At 29.8% G+C, this 15,133-nt stretch overlaps 1 protein-coding gene across 1 annotated transcript; it reads left to right on the top strand.

Moving 5' to 3' along the window:
• Nucleotides 1-8,055: 8,055 nt before the first annotated feature.
• LOC119666794 lies at nt 8,056-14,815 on the top strand. The gene is made up of 3 exons (XM_038076073.1): nt 8,056-8,097; nt 11,073-11,345; nt 13,976-14,815. Exons 1-3 carry the CDS (start codon nt 8,056-8,058, stop codon nt 14,624-14,626), a joined length of 966 nt encoding a protein of 321 aa, XP_037932001.1. The 3' UTR covers nt 14,627-14,815.
• Nucleotides 14,816-15,133: the final 318 nt, after the last annotated feature.

The raw sequence follows: 15,133 nt of genomic DNA, 5'->3' as shown, positions 1-15,133 counted from the left end.
CTCTGAAAAGACTTTTCAAAGTACCATGGTACATGAGGTAGTCTGATGAAGTGATAAACAATAATCCAGTCAAGACGTAAGGAGGAGTTTTAAAAATACCTCGACTTAAGAAAGAGTAAAAGTGCTTAAGTGCACTGGCTCAAATAACTTCAGCATAATAATTAGGACGGATGTCATACTCAGGGACTTTAAGACTGATCCGATCAAAAAATACATAAAGGATCGAGTCCTGAAATTATTTACAAAAACTGACAGACTTACTAACACTGCGTTATCGAATTTCAGAATGTTTACAGTCTCTTTGAGGAGGTATGCAGATCTGAGGTCAATTACTGCTTAGTCTGATGAAGTGATAAACAATACTCCAGTCATGGCGTAAAGAGGGGTTTTGAAAATACCTCGAGTTAAGAAAGTGTAAAAGTGCTGAAGTGCACTGGCTCAAATAGCTTCAACGTAATAATAATAATTTCATTTTTTAACGTGCTAATTGGGCAGTAAATTTACTTTTTTCAAAATTGGTTTTGGTTATAAAAAATTTTATTTAAACCGATTTTTCAACTATAGTCTGTAGTCATCATCAGGGCACATAGTAGAAACAAACAAACAAAATTATTATTGAAAATATAATATATTAAAATTTCTTTAAAGTGTTTTTTTAGGCTGATTGGTTGAATCTTTTGTTTTTTATATTGTTGTTAAAGTCATCATAAGGACACTAATATTTCTTTGCTTTAATATAATTGAAAATTTAATATTTAATATCTTTCTTTTTCTCATATTTTCATGTCAGAATTTTCGTAATTATTTGTAGATTTAACAAATAACCATCAGCTAAATTAGATGTCCTCGCCACATGTGCTATTTTTTGCTGCTGACAAATTGTCACATATGTAGAATAACGTGAAAAATCATTAAAAATATGGTATGATTTGCCAAACTTTTGCCAAATGTGCTAAGCTTTTTCAACTGAAATAAGCAATAAACACGCAAAGTTGAGATATTTTATGAAAAAAAAAATATATATATAAGAAAAAACATAGAAGTGAAAAACATTTCATTTTCAAACATAGTTAAGTTTTTTTCTTTCACATATATATGTATATAAATTTCTATACATTTTACAAATATATATGCTTTTACGCATACAATGGCGTTTATAAGGATACTTACGAACTTCCTTCTGTTGCTCATTTAGTCAACTTAATTCAACAACTGAACAACTGCTGAGCAACATTATAAAAGCAACTAACAACACCTTTTTAGCAACAAATTAAGACATTTAAGCAAACTGTTGTTGTTTATTTTATTTATTTTTTATGTTTATTTTCTGTTTTAATTTTTCTTTATTTCTTTCTTTTTTATTTATTCCACCTTTGTTCAAATTCTGAATGGCATTCTGCATGGCAAAACTGAGCAGAAGTAAAACATTTGGTAAATGTTATAAAGTTTAACGCATTTTAGCGCTCTCGCATTTAAGCAAATAATTTAATTTAAATTAAGCACATTGCTAACTGTTGTAAATTGTGCAATTGTTGTTGTTAGTGGTGTTATATAACACATTAGCAGAGCTATTTCACTTTGAGCATTGCGTAATTTGAGCAAAATGAGCCAACAATAATCATAAAAGTAATAACACTAATAGCAAATAATAAAGAACACAAGCACTTGGCACGCACACTAATTATTCGAAATATACTACACAAAAGTATACACAACGACCCCTTTTTTCTAAATTTCTACACAAGCAGTTTAACACTTTTTTTTGTGTAAATGACACAAAAGTATGCGGTGGCGTTTTAAATATATTCAGCTCAATTTTTACTTAGAATATATAATACTACGAGTATATTGAGAATCAAGATGATTGAAGTATCTGTTGATTGACCTTAACGAAATTGTATGTTAATATCATACTAGAATATTAGTATACTAGCACTTAATGGCTCAGAGAATCTCCTTTAAGGGCAGTACTAAAGTTCAATAAGAGTCTGAGTCTTTTGTTTTATATATATTCTATATATTCTATACATATATTCTATACACCAGTATGATCCCTTGCACAGCGCTACAGCTAATATGGAAAATGCGTTCCCTTATTTTTTTAGGTTTATTTTTTTTTTTTGTGTTTTATTATCCATTTCACTTAACCATTTCCACGCCCGATTCATGCAAAACTCATTGAGTTATACATGTCTGCGGACTAAAAAGTCCACACATTCTCACCTCAAAATCCTGGAAATCCCTGCAGTACGTTCAGTTAAGGCATTTCTTCATAGGACAGGTTAGAATGGCTGGCTTCACCAATTAGTCTTTCTAGATTTTGTCTAGTATCTACGAATCTTATACAGTCTATAATTATTTGGTTGGGACTACCAATTTTACCTGAACAAAACTGGCAATACGGGTTACTTGCCAGCGTGAACCGGTATAAGTATTCAAGGAAGCATCCATTCCCCATAAGGAACTGCGTTAATTGAAATCCCAAGTCTTCAGATCAACGCTTAATCCAAACTTTTGTATTTAGAATTAACGAATACGTTCATCTTGATTTTTGGGAATGATCCCACCGATGCTGCCAGTCATTAAGATATTTGTCTCTTCTTTCCAGATAAAAGTCTGACAGAGATTGCTCCCTTATTGAAATGCTTATTTGCTCTGACGGCTATTCGTTAAGTTAAATATTTTGTTTTTTATCTAAATTGTATGAGCTACCATATGTCAAAAAAGGGTGTACCAACATAACAAAAAAGAAATTTTGAAAAAGGTCTATTACTTAAAGAGTAGTTTACAAACAACAAAATCCGGATACTTTTTGAGCACAAGGTATGTATCCTTAAGGTCCGAGACAGAGACAAACCTCAGTTCTGGCATGACAGAGAATAAATCAAGTAGGCACAATATGTCACTATATGTAGCACTAAAAGACCAAAAATAGACACAATACACCTGCATCCTTCTTTAACCTTGTTAAATAATAGACTTTAGATTGGCCTTTCATTGATTATTTGCACCTTAATTTATAATATGAATGCATTGGGTTTAAGGTTAAAGGCAAACACAACATCTTGCTTTACTAGGACTCAGTAAAATACATACAATAAGTCAGTGCATGATTATCATTCGAGTTATATGTATTTATTACAATCGTGTAGTTTTATATATATTTAATAATATAAATATTAATTATAATAATAATATTTATTTCAATTCGAAAAATTAGTGATGCTGTACTGCTTCACTCCGAAAAATACGGTTAAAAATAATTTCGTAGTTTTATTAAGCTATGTATTTAATTTTTTTTTATTTACACATTAATTTTTTTATTTCTTTTTTTTCTTCACTAAGTTTAACAGTAAAACTTATAGTCTCTCTTTAATTGAACTATTAACTTTTTGATTACTTAGCAATGTTTATAACTTTAAAGCCAAAATAAAGTAGTTTCTTCAAGTAGAGTATTTCGTACATACCACTTGGAAAAGGTTTAAATAAAGTTATTTTCAATTTCTCATATATGTTGTATCGAAGATGAAACCTTAGAAAAAAATTTCAAGCTCTTGATAGGAGCACAGTAAATAGATTAAAGTTAAAGTTTTTCTTCAGTAAATGCAAATGCTTAGGGTAAATGCATCAGTGATTACATATATTAAATTCACGTATGTCTTAAAATGATTAAAAATTTATGACCTCAACTCAACTACTTAAGCAACTCTTGGCAAATTTTGAAGCGAAATCCATTTATCATCTCAGAACTAGGCTAGCTGTGGTGCAACTCTAAATCAACGAGCGAATGTTGGCTGGCTATACAGCAGACAGTGTATCAAGCTTAATGGCAGCGAGCTTCGGATGCGAGTGCCTCCTAAACTCTGCACCTATTTACATACGAGCACTAAAGTGTATCTTGTTAATATTTTTTAATAGATTTACCTTGCCTCCAAATATGATTTCTCCGCTTGCGCCATTATGAAATGTTAACCATTAATAAAACTCACCTCAGCACAGCGTAACAACTCCACTTGAATCAACTTCATTCAATACGGCAGAGATTTGGTTTTCTGATTCTCCTGAATTCAATTGCAGAATCCAAACAAGAAACTTCTTAGCTTCAGCAAAGCTTGTCTTACTTTGCCACAACTACGCTATGCAAAGTTGCTGCTGGAGCCACAGCAGGCGGATGGACCCCCTAAAGGCTGAAAATGAGTACGTTGTACTTAACAAATTGCGCTGCCATAAAGCGAAAAATATTTCTAAAAAATACTAATAAAAGTAATACATTTGTAAAACAAAAACAAAAACAAAAACAAAAATAAAAAAAGAAGTAAAGGGAACAGCAACGAAACGATTAAAGTTTGTTTAATGGTTTTCTGCTTAATAAACGAAATTGTAGATAAAAAGTTTCTATGATGATGTCATGTAAAATAGTCATGCATGTATCGCAAAAATATTTATGAGTTACGGGTCTATGTAAAAGTGTATCTAATACTAGTTATTTACACTTCGATGTTCGTGGGAGATTTTCTGCGCAAATTTATATGTCATTATGCCATTAATTTATGTGTTTTTATGAGTAATTTTGTAGTTTTTGTAGTTTTAATGGCAGCTCAACTCCATGCTGAATCCGCATGGGTTATGCTACAGACAACAAGTGCCATGAGTTGCAGGCTAAGAGCCACTAAATGCATAATTTAGTCCTGGCAATGGCTTTCAAGCAGACATTGACATGATAAATTGTTTAATTTACTTTTGGGTTCAGTATTACAAATAAATCTCGGCAAGGTGCTAGCATGTCCAATCCAAAGGCTTCACTCACAAAGGTTGCATGAAAACATTGTCAAACGCCATTTATATACGGAACCGGTGTGATTTGTTGGTTGCTGGGAATTTCTCTACATTTATACACTTGAATAAATAATAAAAATGTACGAGTGTAAAATAAAGAAAAATAGAAATGGAATATAAAGAGCATAAAAGGGAATAAAATGGTATAAAAGCTTATAAATGAAAGAAATAATAAAATAGTTTTAAAAGCAGAAAAACCTAAATGAAATGTAAATTGTACGTTTGTATATTCTCAACGCCACTCTACAAAGACCGCAAATCACATAAATTATTGCAATAAGCAAACATAATCGTAATAAAGACGATTTACGAGCACAACTTAAGGCCACAGGCAAAACACAAACTAATACAAATAAACATTAAATAAACAAGCAAATAAATACCTTCACATGCGAGTATCTATGTATATGCGAATATCTATGTACATACGTGTATCTATATACAAAGGCACCCAATACCCGCACATACGAGCGAAATTCATCTAAGCTTTTGTGCCAAACGGTTGACAGTAGGAGTAAAGCACACACGGTTCCATTCACATTCCTTCCAAATTGAGCTGAGCAGATACATATGAGATTAGTTCTAAGGATGGCTTATGAAGTTGTGAATATGTTGCGCTACAACGCAGTGCAATGTACGACAAAAGGTAAAGTCTAACAACGGAAGTGGATGTAAGATGTATACCCACCGATTTTCGGTACTAATGAAGGCGTGAGGGTGAAGCTATTTCAGCGCTCAGTGATTATTTTATATGCCGCGGGCTTCAAGTCATTAGTGAAAAAGTTAAAATTTTGGATCTTGTAAAATATAAACAAAAAAAAATTGAATGATAGATACGTGTGCGTTAATATCCTGCAGCCCTGCAGCGATTTCGTAATCTTTTCAAAGCAGCATTTAAGGAAATGAAATATTCATTATTTTGTAGCTTAACATATGCTAATAAATTGTTTAAAATATAGCAAAAATAAAAGATTATCCGGCAATGTAAACAAACTTTTATATATAACATATTAATATATTATATATGTTTAGCTTATTAAAAATAGAACTGTTATATGGTAAATAAAAGTTAAAAGCAACTATATTAGATAGGAGGTGTGCAGATCTGAGGTCAATTATTGTTTAGTTTGATGAAGTGGTAAACAATAATGCAGTCAAGACGTAAAGAGGGGTTTTGAAAATACCTCGAGTTAAGAAAGAGTAAAAGTGCTCAAGTGTATTGGCTCAAATAGCTTCAACATATTCATATTATATTAGATAGGTTAGATTAGACGGATGGGGTGAGGCTGGGTATTTACTCATACCCAATAGCTCATTGTATTGTTACATAAATATCTAAAAGTTGAAAATCCTGTCGAACCTTTAATTAAATCTAGAACACAAACACAAAATGAAGGGAGGTATTGCCGCAGAGTGAAATCCTTTAAAACGTTGATCACAGACATGTTTAATCTATGGGACACACTAGGCTTAACATAATTTGCCCAGACGTTAGGCAATCTTAAATCAAACGTATAGTATGAATAGCTTTTTCAACTAATTTAATATTTATTTTATTTAATTTTATTATATATTATTTTATTTTATTTTATTTTATTTAAGCATGAAGTGTATTATCTTATGGCTATTACATGAGTTCGACTTATTAGTATTACGTTGATTAAAGTATTATCTCTTCATTATATTAGTACTGGTCCATAAATGCTAAAACACTACAATATTTTAAGTAGAAATTATATGTAAATTATATTTATATAGTATCTATAGATATTATAATGAATAGTGTCTCTTTATTGTGACAGTAGTGTCCCACAAATACTGAAAAAACTATTTTTAAAGCAGAAATTGATGCAAAAGATACGTATATTTTGTTCAATCTTAAGTGTTGCTATGAAAACAATAGAATAGTCATTCTAATTGTTAAGAATAAGATGAATATGGGCTCTCAATTTTAAACAAACATCAAGATTAAGGATAAAGTTTCTTGATAAACTAAAACCAGATAATCAGGTATGAGTCATTTTAGAATTCCAACTAATAAATGATAGCTTAATGTGGTCAGGAAAATATAACCCTTTCTATTTATATACAATATTCATGAATACATTCATTCTTAATAAGTTGAATATCTTTGCTCAAAAGATTCATGTATGAAATGTATGTGGCTTCTAATAAAGTTGGAATATCCAGCGACTAATGCAATTATATTATACCTATTTTCAATATAATCAATTATATTTTCGGTATAACAAAATTGTTTAATTAATCAGTTTAAGTAAAATACTTACTATATAATTTAATATTATTATTATTTTTATATTATATTACTAACTTTTTGATTAAAAAAAATTGTGTAAAAGGTTTTAAAAAAAAATTTCGCTATTGAAATAATTCTTCTTTTAATCTCCTGAAGTTACGTTTTGCTAATTGAAGTGCTCTTCTGGCATATTTATGGAGTATAGCTTCATTAGACTTGAACACTTAAATTTATTAATTACCTACCAATCGTTTTGCTTATTAAAAACGCTAATCGTTATAATAAAATATAGAAAAATATGAAAATTAAACTAATTATGAAAAAATTATTTGCAATAATTTGCTACACAACAGAAAGACGAATTATCTAAGAAGAGTAGCTGACCTAAATATGAAAAATAACTCAAATATAATTGGGTATGAAGATGTATTTACATATAAGATGAAGTGAAACTTCGGTTATAAAAAAAGGATAAAAATAAAATTAGAAAAACAAGTAAAATTACAAAACGAACTCATAAAAATTATGGCTGCTAAATTAGAAAACCAAATAGAGATGGAACAGTGCAAATATTGCTTTTCCAGATACTCGTAACTGAAGACACAGTAGTCACAAGTATCTCAAAAGTAGTAAAATAAGAAAGAAATGTAATGTTTCATACATTTGTATATGCTACGTATAGATACAGCAGCAGGGAGTGAAGTAAGATACGAAGAACGACTAATGTAAATCTTGAATGATTACTGCAAACGCCAGAAAAGTAATTACTTGAACTACTTCCAAGCACATCTACAAAACACACATATAGTACAAAAACCAATAAAAAAGCAACAAAAAAAATTTTAAAAAAATAAAAGAAAAATATTAAAAAAAAAAAAATTAAACAAAGTTAACAAAAAAAATGTGTAAAAAATTAGGAGCAAAAAAAACATAATTTTTAATGAGAAAAATGTAAAAATATAATGCAAAATAATGAAAATCTCAAGGCAGAAGCGTATGTGAATGTGAGTTTATGTATGAAAAATCATTTTGACTCATTATTGTCAGAACGTGATTAATTACATTTGAATTATGCTGACTGGGAGTACGCGGAGCGGAGTGGCAAAGCAGCCAAGTGGCAACACTAAAGTAAGCGCAACTAAGAACACCGTTTCGGAAGAAATAAGTTCATTATTAAACTGATGAAAATGTACACTAGTTGCAGTGCGGGGTGAACCATTGGTTTGATGAGCTACAGTCAATATTTCTACTTAATCATGCCGAATAGCTTTCAATATTGAATTGCCTTTACATGCCACAAATGTCGAATTAAAAAAACTTAATGTTGTACGTGTGTTGATTCTTCACAACTTGCACAGTAAATTTTTTAAAGATACATTTGTATGCTTTAATTTCTGATAGTTTAAGAGTCCTCATATTTGAAGAGGAAATATCTCCACTAGTAAATGTGAACTAAGGTAGTCACAGTTGAGTCAGCAACTTTAAGAAGATACGTATATCGGTTGAAGTGCATCTGAGTGTAGTAATAGTAGTTGTAATATTAGAAGTAGTAGTAATAGAAAAAGTAGTAGTAAAAGCTATAATAATAGTAATAGTAGTTGTTATAGTAGTAGGAGTCGTAGTAGTAGTAGTCGTAGCAGATATAGTATAAGAAGTAGTAGTAGTAAAAGTAATAGGAGTAGTATAAGTAGTGGGTGGCGCAGTAGCGTAGTGGTTGTAGTACTACCGGTAGTCATAGTAGTACTAGATTGCAGTAGTGGATATAAGTAGTAGATAATAGTAGTAGATAGTTAGAGCAGACAGTAGTAGTAGATGGTAAAAGTAGATAGTTGTAGTAATGAATAGTATTGGGGAAGTGATAGTAATTCAAGTGGTACATGTAGTACTAGTATTAGTATTAGTATTAGTATTAGTATTAGTATTAGTATTAGTATTAGTATTAGTATTAGTATTAGTATTAGTATAAGTATTAGTATTAGTATTAGTATTAGTATTAGTATTAGTATTAGTATAAGTATTAGTATTAGTATTAGTATTAGTATTAGTATTAGTATTAGTATTAGTAATAGTATTAGTATTAGTATTAGTATTAGTATTAGTATTAGTATTAGTATTAGTATTAGTATTAGTATTAGTATTAGTATTAGTATTAGTATTGGTATTAGTATTAGTATTAGTATTAGTATTAGTGTTAGTATTAGTATTAGTATTAGTATTAGTATTAGTATTAGTATTAGTATTAGTATTAGTATTAGTATTAGTATTAGTATTAGTATTAGTATTAGTATTAGTATTAGTATTAGTATTAGTATTAGTATTAGTATTAGTATTAGTATTAGTATTAGTATTAGTATTAGTATTAGTATTAGTATTAGTATTAGTATTAGTATTAGTATTAGTATTAGTATTAGTATTAGTATTAGTATTAGTATTAGTATTAGTATTAGTATTAGTATTAGTATTAGTATTAGTATTAGTATTAGTATTAGTATTAATAGTAGTAGTAATAGAAGTCGTAGTGGTAATATATAGTTAGCAGTATTAGATAATAGCAGTAGATAGTACTATTAGAAGTAAAAGTGGTAGTAGATAGTAAATAGTAGTAGAAGTATAAGTACTAATAGTAGTGGTGGTAGTAATAGTGTTAGTAATAACATAGTACTAGTAGCAGTATTAGCAAAACAAATTAGTAGTAATAGTAGTAGTACCAGTATTAGAAAGTAGTATTAGTAGTAAAAGTAGCAGTATCAGTGTTAGTAGGTAGAATTAGTTGTAGTAATAGTAGTACCAGTATAAGTAATTAGTATTAGTAGCAATATCAATTTTAGTAAGTAAAATTAGTTGTAATAATAGTACTACCAGTATTCGTAAGTAGCATTAGTAGTAAAAGTATTAATAACAGAATTAGTAAATAGAATATCGGTGGAAGTGCTTCTGAGATTAGCAGTTGTAATAGTAAACGTAATAGTAGTAGTATTAGTAGTAGAATTAGTAGTAATAGTACAATAGTAGTAGTAGAATTAATAGTAATAGTGCTAGTAGGAGCAGTAGCGGTAGTTATGATAGAAGTGGTGATACATAGTTGTAATAGTACTAGTATTAGTAAAAGCTACAGTAGTGGTAAACAGTAAATAGTACCAGATAGTAACAGTAGAGAATTGTAGTCGAAATAGATGTGATAGTACATAGTAAGTAGTAGAGTAGTTGTAGTAGTAGAAGCAGTAGTTGAAATATCTCAAGAATATTTATTTTGTAGTTTCTAGACTAAAGATTAATAAAACGCACTTGTAATTTATACTTGTACAAAGTATAAATTTTCTTTATGAAACATCCTACAATACGATATACTTTTGAGGTAATTTCTAATAACTTGTCAGTACGTAGCTGACAACAGTTTGGCGTCTTTGTCTTTGTCAAGTAAAAGATAGACACTAATAAAAATTGTTTCCAAGCTTTTGATACCTTCTTCATCAAATTGTTTTGAGATTGCAGTAACCTGTAGAGTACGTAAATATAATCGTTAAATCTCCTCTGCTTAGTGAAAGTACCACAACTTATAGTTTCTTTGCAATCGTCAATACTAAGTCAGTTGTCAGCAAATTATACTGAAATATCATTTTTATTATAGAACCTTTCTTGATTGCTTTGAACTCAGCTATAATTTAGATTCGATTTAACGAGCTTACTGAGTTTAAATTTAAATTTTATGTTTAGCTCAAAATTCAATTAAAAATAATAAAAAATTTTTGTTGTTGCAATTTCACTGCTGTTCGGTAAACACCTCTCCATTAAAAACAATAGTTTATATTAAGCATTTAATTTCAAAGGGGACGTTAAAAAGCAATTTAAATTTTATATTAAAAACAAATTTTCTGTATATGAACCCTAAATATAAATTAAGTTCTAATTTTATTAAAAGCTTTCTATATTTTCTAACTTAAATCAAAACTAAAACAATTTTTTTCTCTTATAATTTCAGTGTTGGGATGAGTGCGCCAAGCCACCTCCACCAAAAATCAGCAAATCCATACGTGAAACCTGGTCATTGCATACTGTTTCCATGCTACAGCAAGATTCACTTGTTCTAGTCGATGTAGCCTGGGCACCATTAAGTACACCCAATCAATGCTTAGTCACCTGGGAGGTGTCTGGCGGTGGCCTCATGGGAAATCTACTCACGGAATCATACAATGTGCAATTGTCCTTATGGCCGGACACCAAATATCGTGTGCAAGTGACATGCAAAAATAAGGTAAGCACCGTGCAATATGCGATATGCGCTAGACATTAAGCGATATGCGATACGCCGACCATTGATAAGCATGCAATTGTGTTGGATGAAGCACTATTCACACTTGTAGCGAACGCATTAATTATGAGTTTAATGCGTACGTACCGCTACAGACAAGCAGCGTTAATTGCTTTTAATGACAGTAAATACACAAGATAAAATGCCACTTAAATGTGAGATTGAATTGTGCTGATAGCAGCACTTAAAACACGTACATAGATACACTTTATCAAACAAATACAGATACAGATACAGATAATGAATACATACAAATGAACAATAAAAAAGAGTGTGTTTGTAGCTCTGTATGTGCATTTGTTTATGAAAATTCGATATGCAAAATAGTACGCATTTGTTAGTGATTCGCACAATTGCCCATTGGCCATCGGCGTTACAAGATACACGTACAAGTATAATTTATTAAGCTCATTTGTTGGCATTTTTCTTTTGATTTACTTTCTGTAGCCGCGGGCAATGCTTGTGCGCTTTAATTGTGCTCAACTAACAACACAATCTTCAGCTAATGTTTGGTTTGGTTTGGCTCGGTTTTGGTTTTGGTTTAATTTCGTTTGGTTTGCATTGCTCGCGTGGGCGTACAATAATTGACAGGCGTGTCAGGCAAATATTTTTTAATGAATGATACCACAACCGATTTAATCACCGCATAAAAATTGATATTTATTGCAAATTTTATTTGGCATTTAAACATTTCTAATTTATAATGAAGCATTAAATTTGTGTACGTTTCGCCAAATTTAGCAAATTTTGCGGAGGAGTTATTTTACGTATTGTAAAATTAATTTCATATTATTGTTGTTGTCATTGTCATTGTTGTTGTTGTCATTGTTGTTGTTGTACAAATATCGTTTATTGAAAAATTTAATGACTATTGTATTTTGATTGTAAATGTTATAACAAATTGATAACTGCACTTTAGTGTAAGAGGAAAGACGTTACCCACACGATAAGATGACGGCATAAATAAGATTTGGCAAACCTTAAAAAATTGATGAAATATTCATTTACTTGAAGTTGATACTTATAATCATAAAAATTTTATTTTATAAAACTTATTTTTTAAATTTATATAAGTAATTATAATTTTCCGTTTAAGAGAGGATATTTAAAAATGCCCTTTAATGACATTATTAAGAAACTTTATGATTTTAACAAATTTTTTTACTACTTTTGTATAATTATCTCTTCTTTAATGAATAACAATCGAAATTTTATAAGAAAAAAAAATCCTAAATTTATTTATCGACCTGTATAATAATGTCGATAATAATATATTTTTTTAACCAGCTTTTTGTTAAATAATTCAACTTTTTTTTAATATTTTTAAACATATTCTAAATTTCGACTATCCTTGGGAGTCATCATTAGGATTACAATCTAACATAAATTAATATTTCAATCCAATAGTGTCATGGTGCGAGTTCACCATTCATATTGGCATTTCTTTACTTTATTCGCCTATACATACTCTAAAACAATGATCGCAGTGATCTTCTTTTCAGGAGGAATTTTCAAATTATGAAACTTTTTACGATCACTGCTTCCCTGCATCTTCTATAGAACGACCTGTGGTGTCTTTTATCCCTTTCCAAAACATAACATTCATCGTAAATCATGGTTTTATTATGGTCCATATTCGAACTACAAACCTGAGAAAATACCGTATTGCTAAAAAATTTGTTATGACTCAATGTACTCACTGGAAGTGAAAAAATATCACTGCCGCAGGATCATACTATTTATTAAATTTTATTAAATGTATTAAATTATTATTATTTCAAATATTATTGTTTCGTTTAAGACGAATCTTTTGCTTACAAACAAATTTTCGTATGGTATTAATTTAATGAAATTTTTTTTTAACATTATTGTTTGTCTATAGCCATAAATTAAAGAAGATTCTGTACTTTCAATAACTATATTTGGTAGTTAATATTTAAATTATAAACCTAATACATATGCTGAACAGTATATGAAAATCATACACAGCCGTGTTGTTATTTATACAGTGCATTTATTTGGTGAACTCTAATTTCTATACCAACTGCATATACTATATTTATGTACAAAATATAGTATATTATACATACTTTTACTATATATGTATACAACTCATATAAAGCCTATTCGGTCGAACTAGATATATATGTTATATATATACATATATATATGTATCAATACAAACTGTATAAACATACTGAACTATGTCTTATAATCATACACAGCCGTAGTGCTCTTCACACTGTGTATTTATTTGGTGAACTCTAATTTCAATACCAACTGCATATACTATATATATTTACTGAAAATTATTTAAAACTCATATAAAGCCTTACTGCTGTTCGTACGAATTGGAGATATAAATATATATATCAAAATATTTACATACACATTCACACTGGTCGTTTTACTATACCTACTGCAATCACCAATTATTCTTCAGTGCTTCACCTATGCATACACTTTATCTATAGAAATGCGTTTGAACTATATTCGCAGCAAATACAAATTTTAAGCACTCTTAAAACTTTCATTCACTAAATTATCGATTAAAATATCTCTTTTATTTCCAGCTTACTGGTTCAATGTCACGTTCGATGCCTTTAACAATCGACACCGCTGAAGCCATAAATACACAAATCGCAAATGAAAAACAGTTGCATCCAAAACAAATCACACCATCAACACCTCAATTACCAATTGCCAAAATACCATCAACTTCAAATGTCAACGAGATTAGCAACAGCATCACCGATTCGATAGTCACATCCATCGAACAGGATAATACCAATGTGTTGCCATACGATGATGATCAATCTGCCGAGACAATAAATCAGCACACAAATTTCATATTTAATTGGCACACAAAGAATTCCGATATAAGCGCCATCGAACCAATGCACAAGCCCAATCTGAACATACTGACAATAGCGACATTATCCGATTTACAGAAGCCATTATTATTTGGCGTCATCGCCGGCACTTTATTGCTAGCACTCATCCTGCTGCTCTACGTCTGCATGTTGCGGCAGCAACGCGTGCCAAACGATAAAACTGCACTCATCGAAGAGGATGTGCACTCTGTGGTAGTATCAATGCCACCAGCTGCTGCGACAGCTAATGCAGCTACCACTGCAAATGCAACAACACCAACAACGTATCGCACAGGTGAAGAAATGTGCAAAAATGCAGCGTTTTGTTCGCGAAATGCATTAAAAGTGTAAAGTGCTTTCTGGGCGGGCCAAGCAAGCACACCGGGGGCGTATGAGTAATGTACGAGCGAGCATGCAATGTTATGGATTTGTAGGTTAAAATTAATAAAGAAAATCAAGAATACAAAAATTAATACAAAAATTAAAATTAAATTAAAATTAAATTAATATTAAATAAAAAGCGTAAAAGTCTAAAACGCAAATATTACTAAATATAAATAAATACCACAAAATGTTATAAAATAAATTAAGAATTTTAATTTAATATGAAAGCAAACAAAAAAAAAATAATTTAATTAATAATAAATTATAAAATCATTAATAATATTGATAATATATATAAATATATGAAATTAGTAATACTTTAGCATAAAATAAATTCTAACAAAAACTAATTGCTATGCTAGTTTATTAAGAGTTTTTCTCATTAAAAGTTTATTATAAAATAAAGATAAAAGATTAAAGTAAATATTAATTAAATTATGCTTTAACAAATTTATGCAAAAAATTAAATTTATT

The sequence above is a fragment of the Teleopsis dalmanni genome, chromosome 1, assembly GCF_002237135.1.
Source record: "Teleopsis dalmanni isolate 2A chromosome 1, ASM223713v2, whole genome shotgun sequence".
In the NCBI taxonomy this organism is placed as follows: Eukaryota; Metazoa; Arthropoda; class Insecta; order Diptera; family Diopsidae; genus Teleopsis; species Teleopsis dalmanni.
This window is presented reverse-complemented; position numbering and strand designations above follow the sequence as displayed.

What these genes read in the sequence shown, in the direction of transcription:
- LOC119666794 (XM_038076073.1), top strand. Translation starts at nt 8,056, where the DNA reads ATGCAAAATAATGAAAATCTCAAGGCAGAAGCGTATGTGAAT. An exon ending in AGGCAGAAGCGTATGTGAAT is followed by an intron (nt 8,098 to 11,072) that starts GTGAGTTTATGT and finishes TTATAATTTCAG; the next exon opens with TGTTGGGATGAGTGCGCCAA. An exon ending in AAGTGACATGCAAAAATAAG is followed by an intron (nt 11,346 to 13,975) that starts GTAAGCACCGTG and finishes TTTTATTTCCAG; the next exon opens with CTTACTGGTTCAATGTCACG.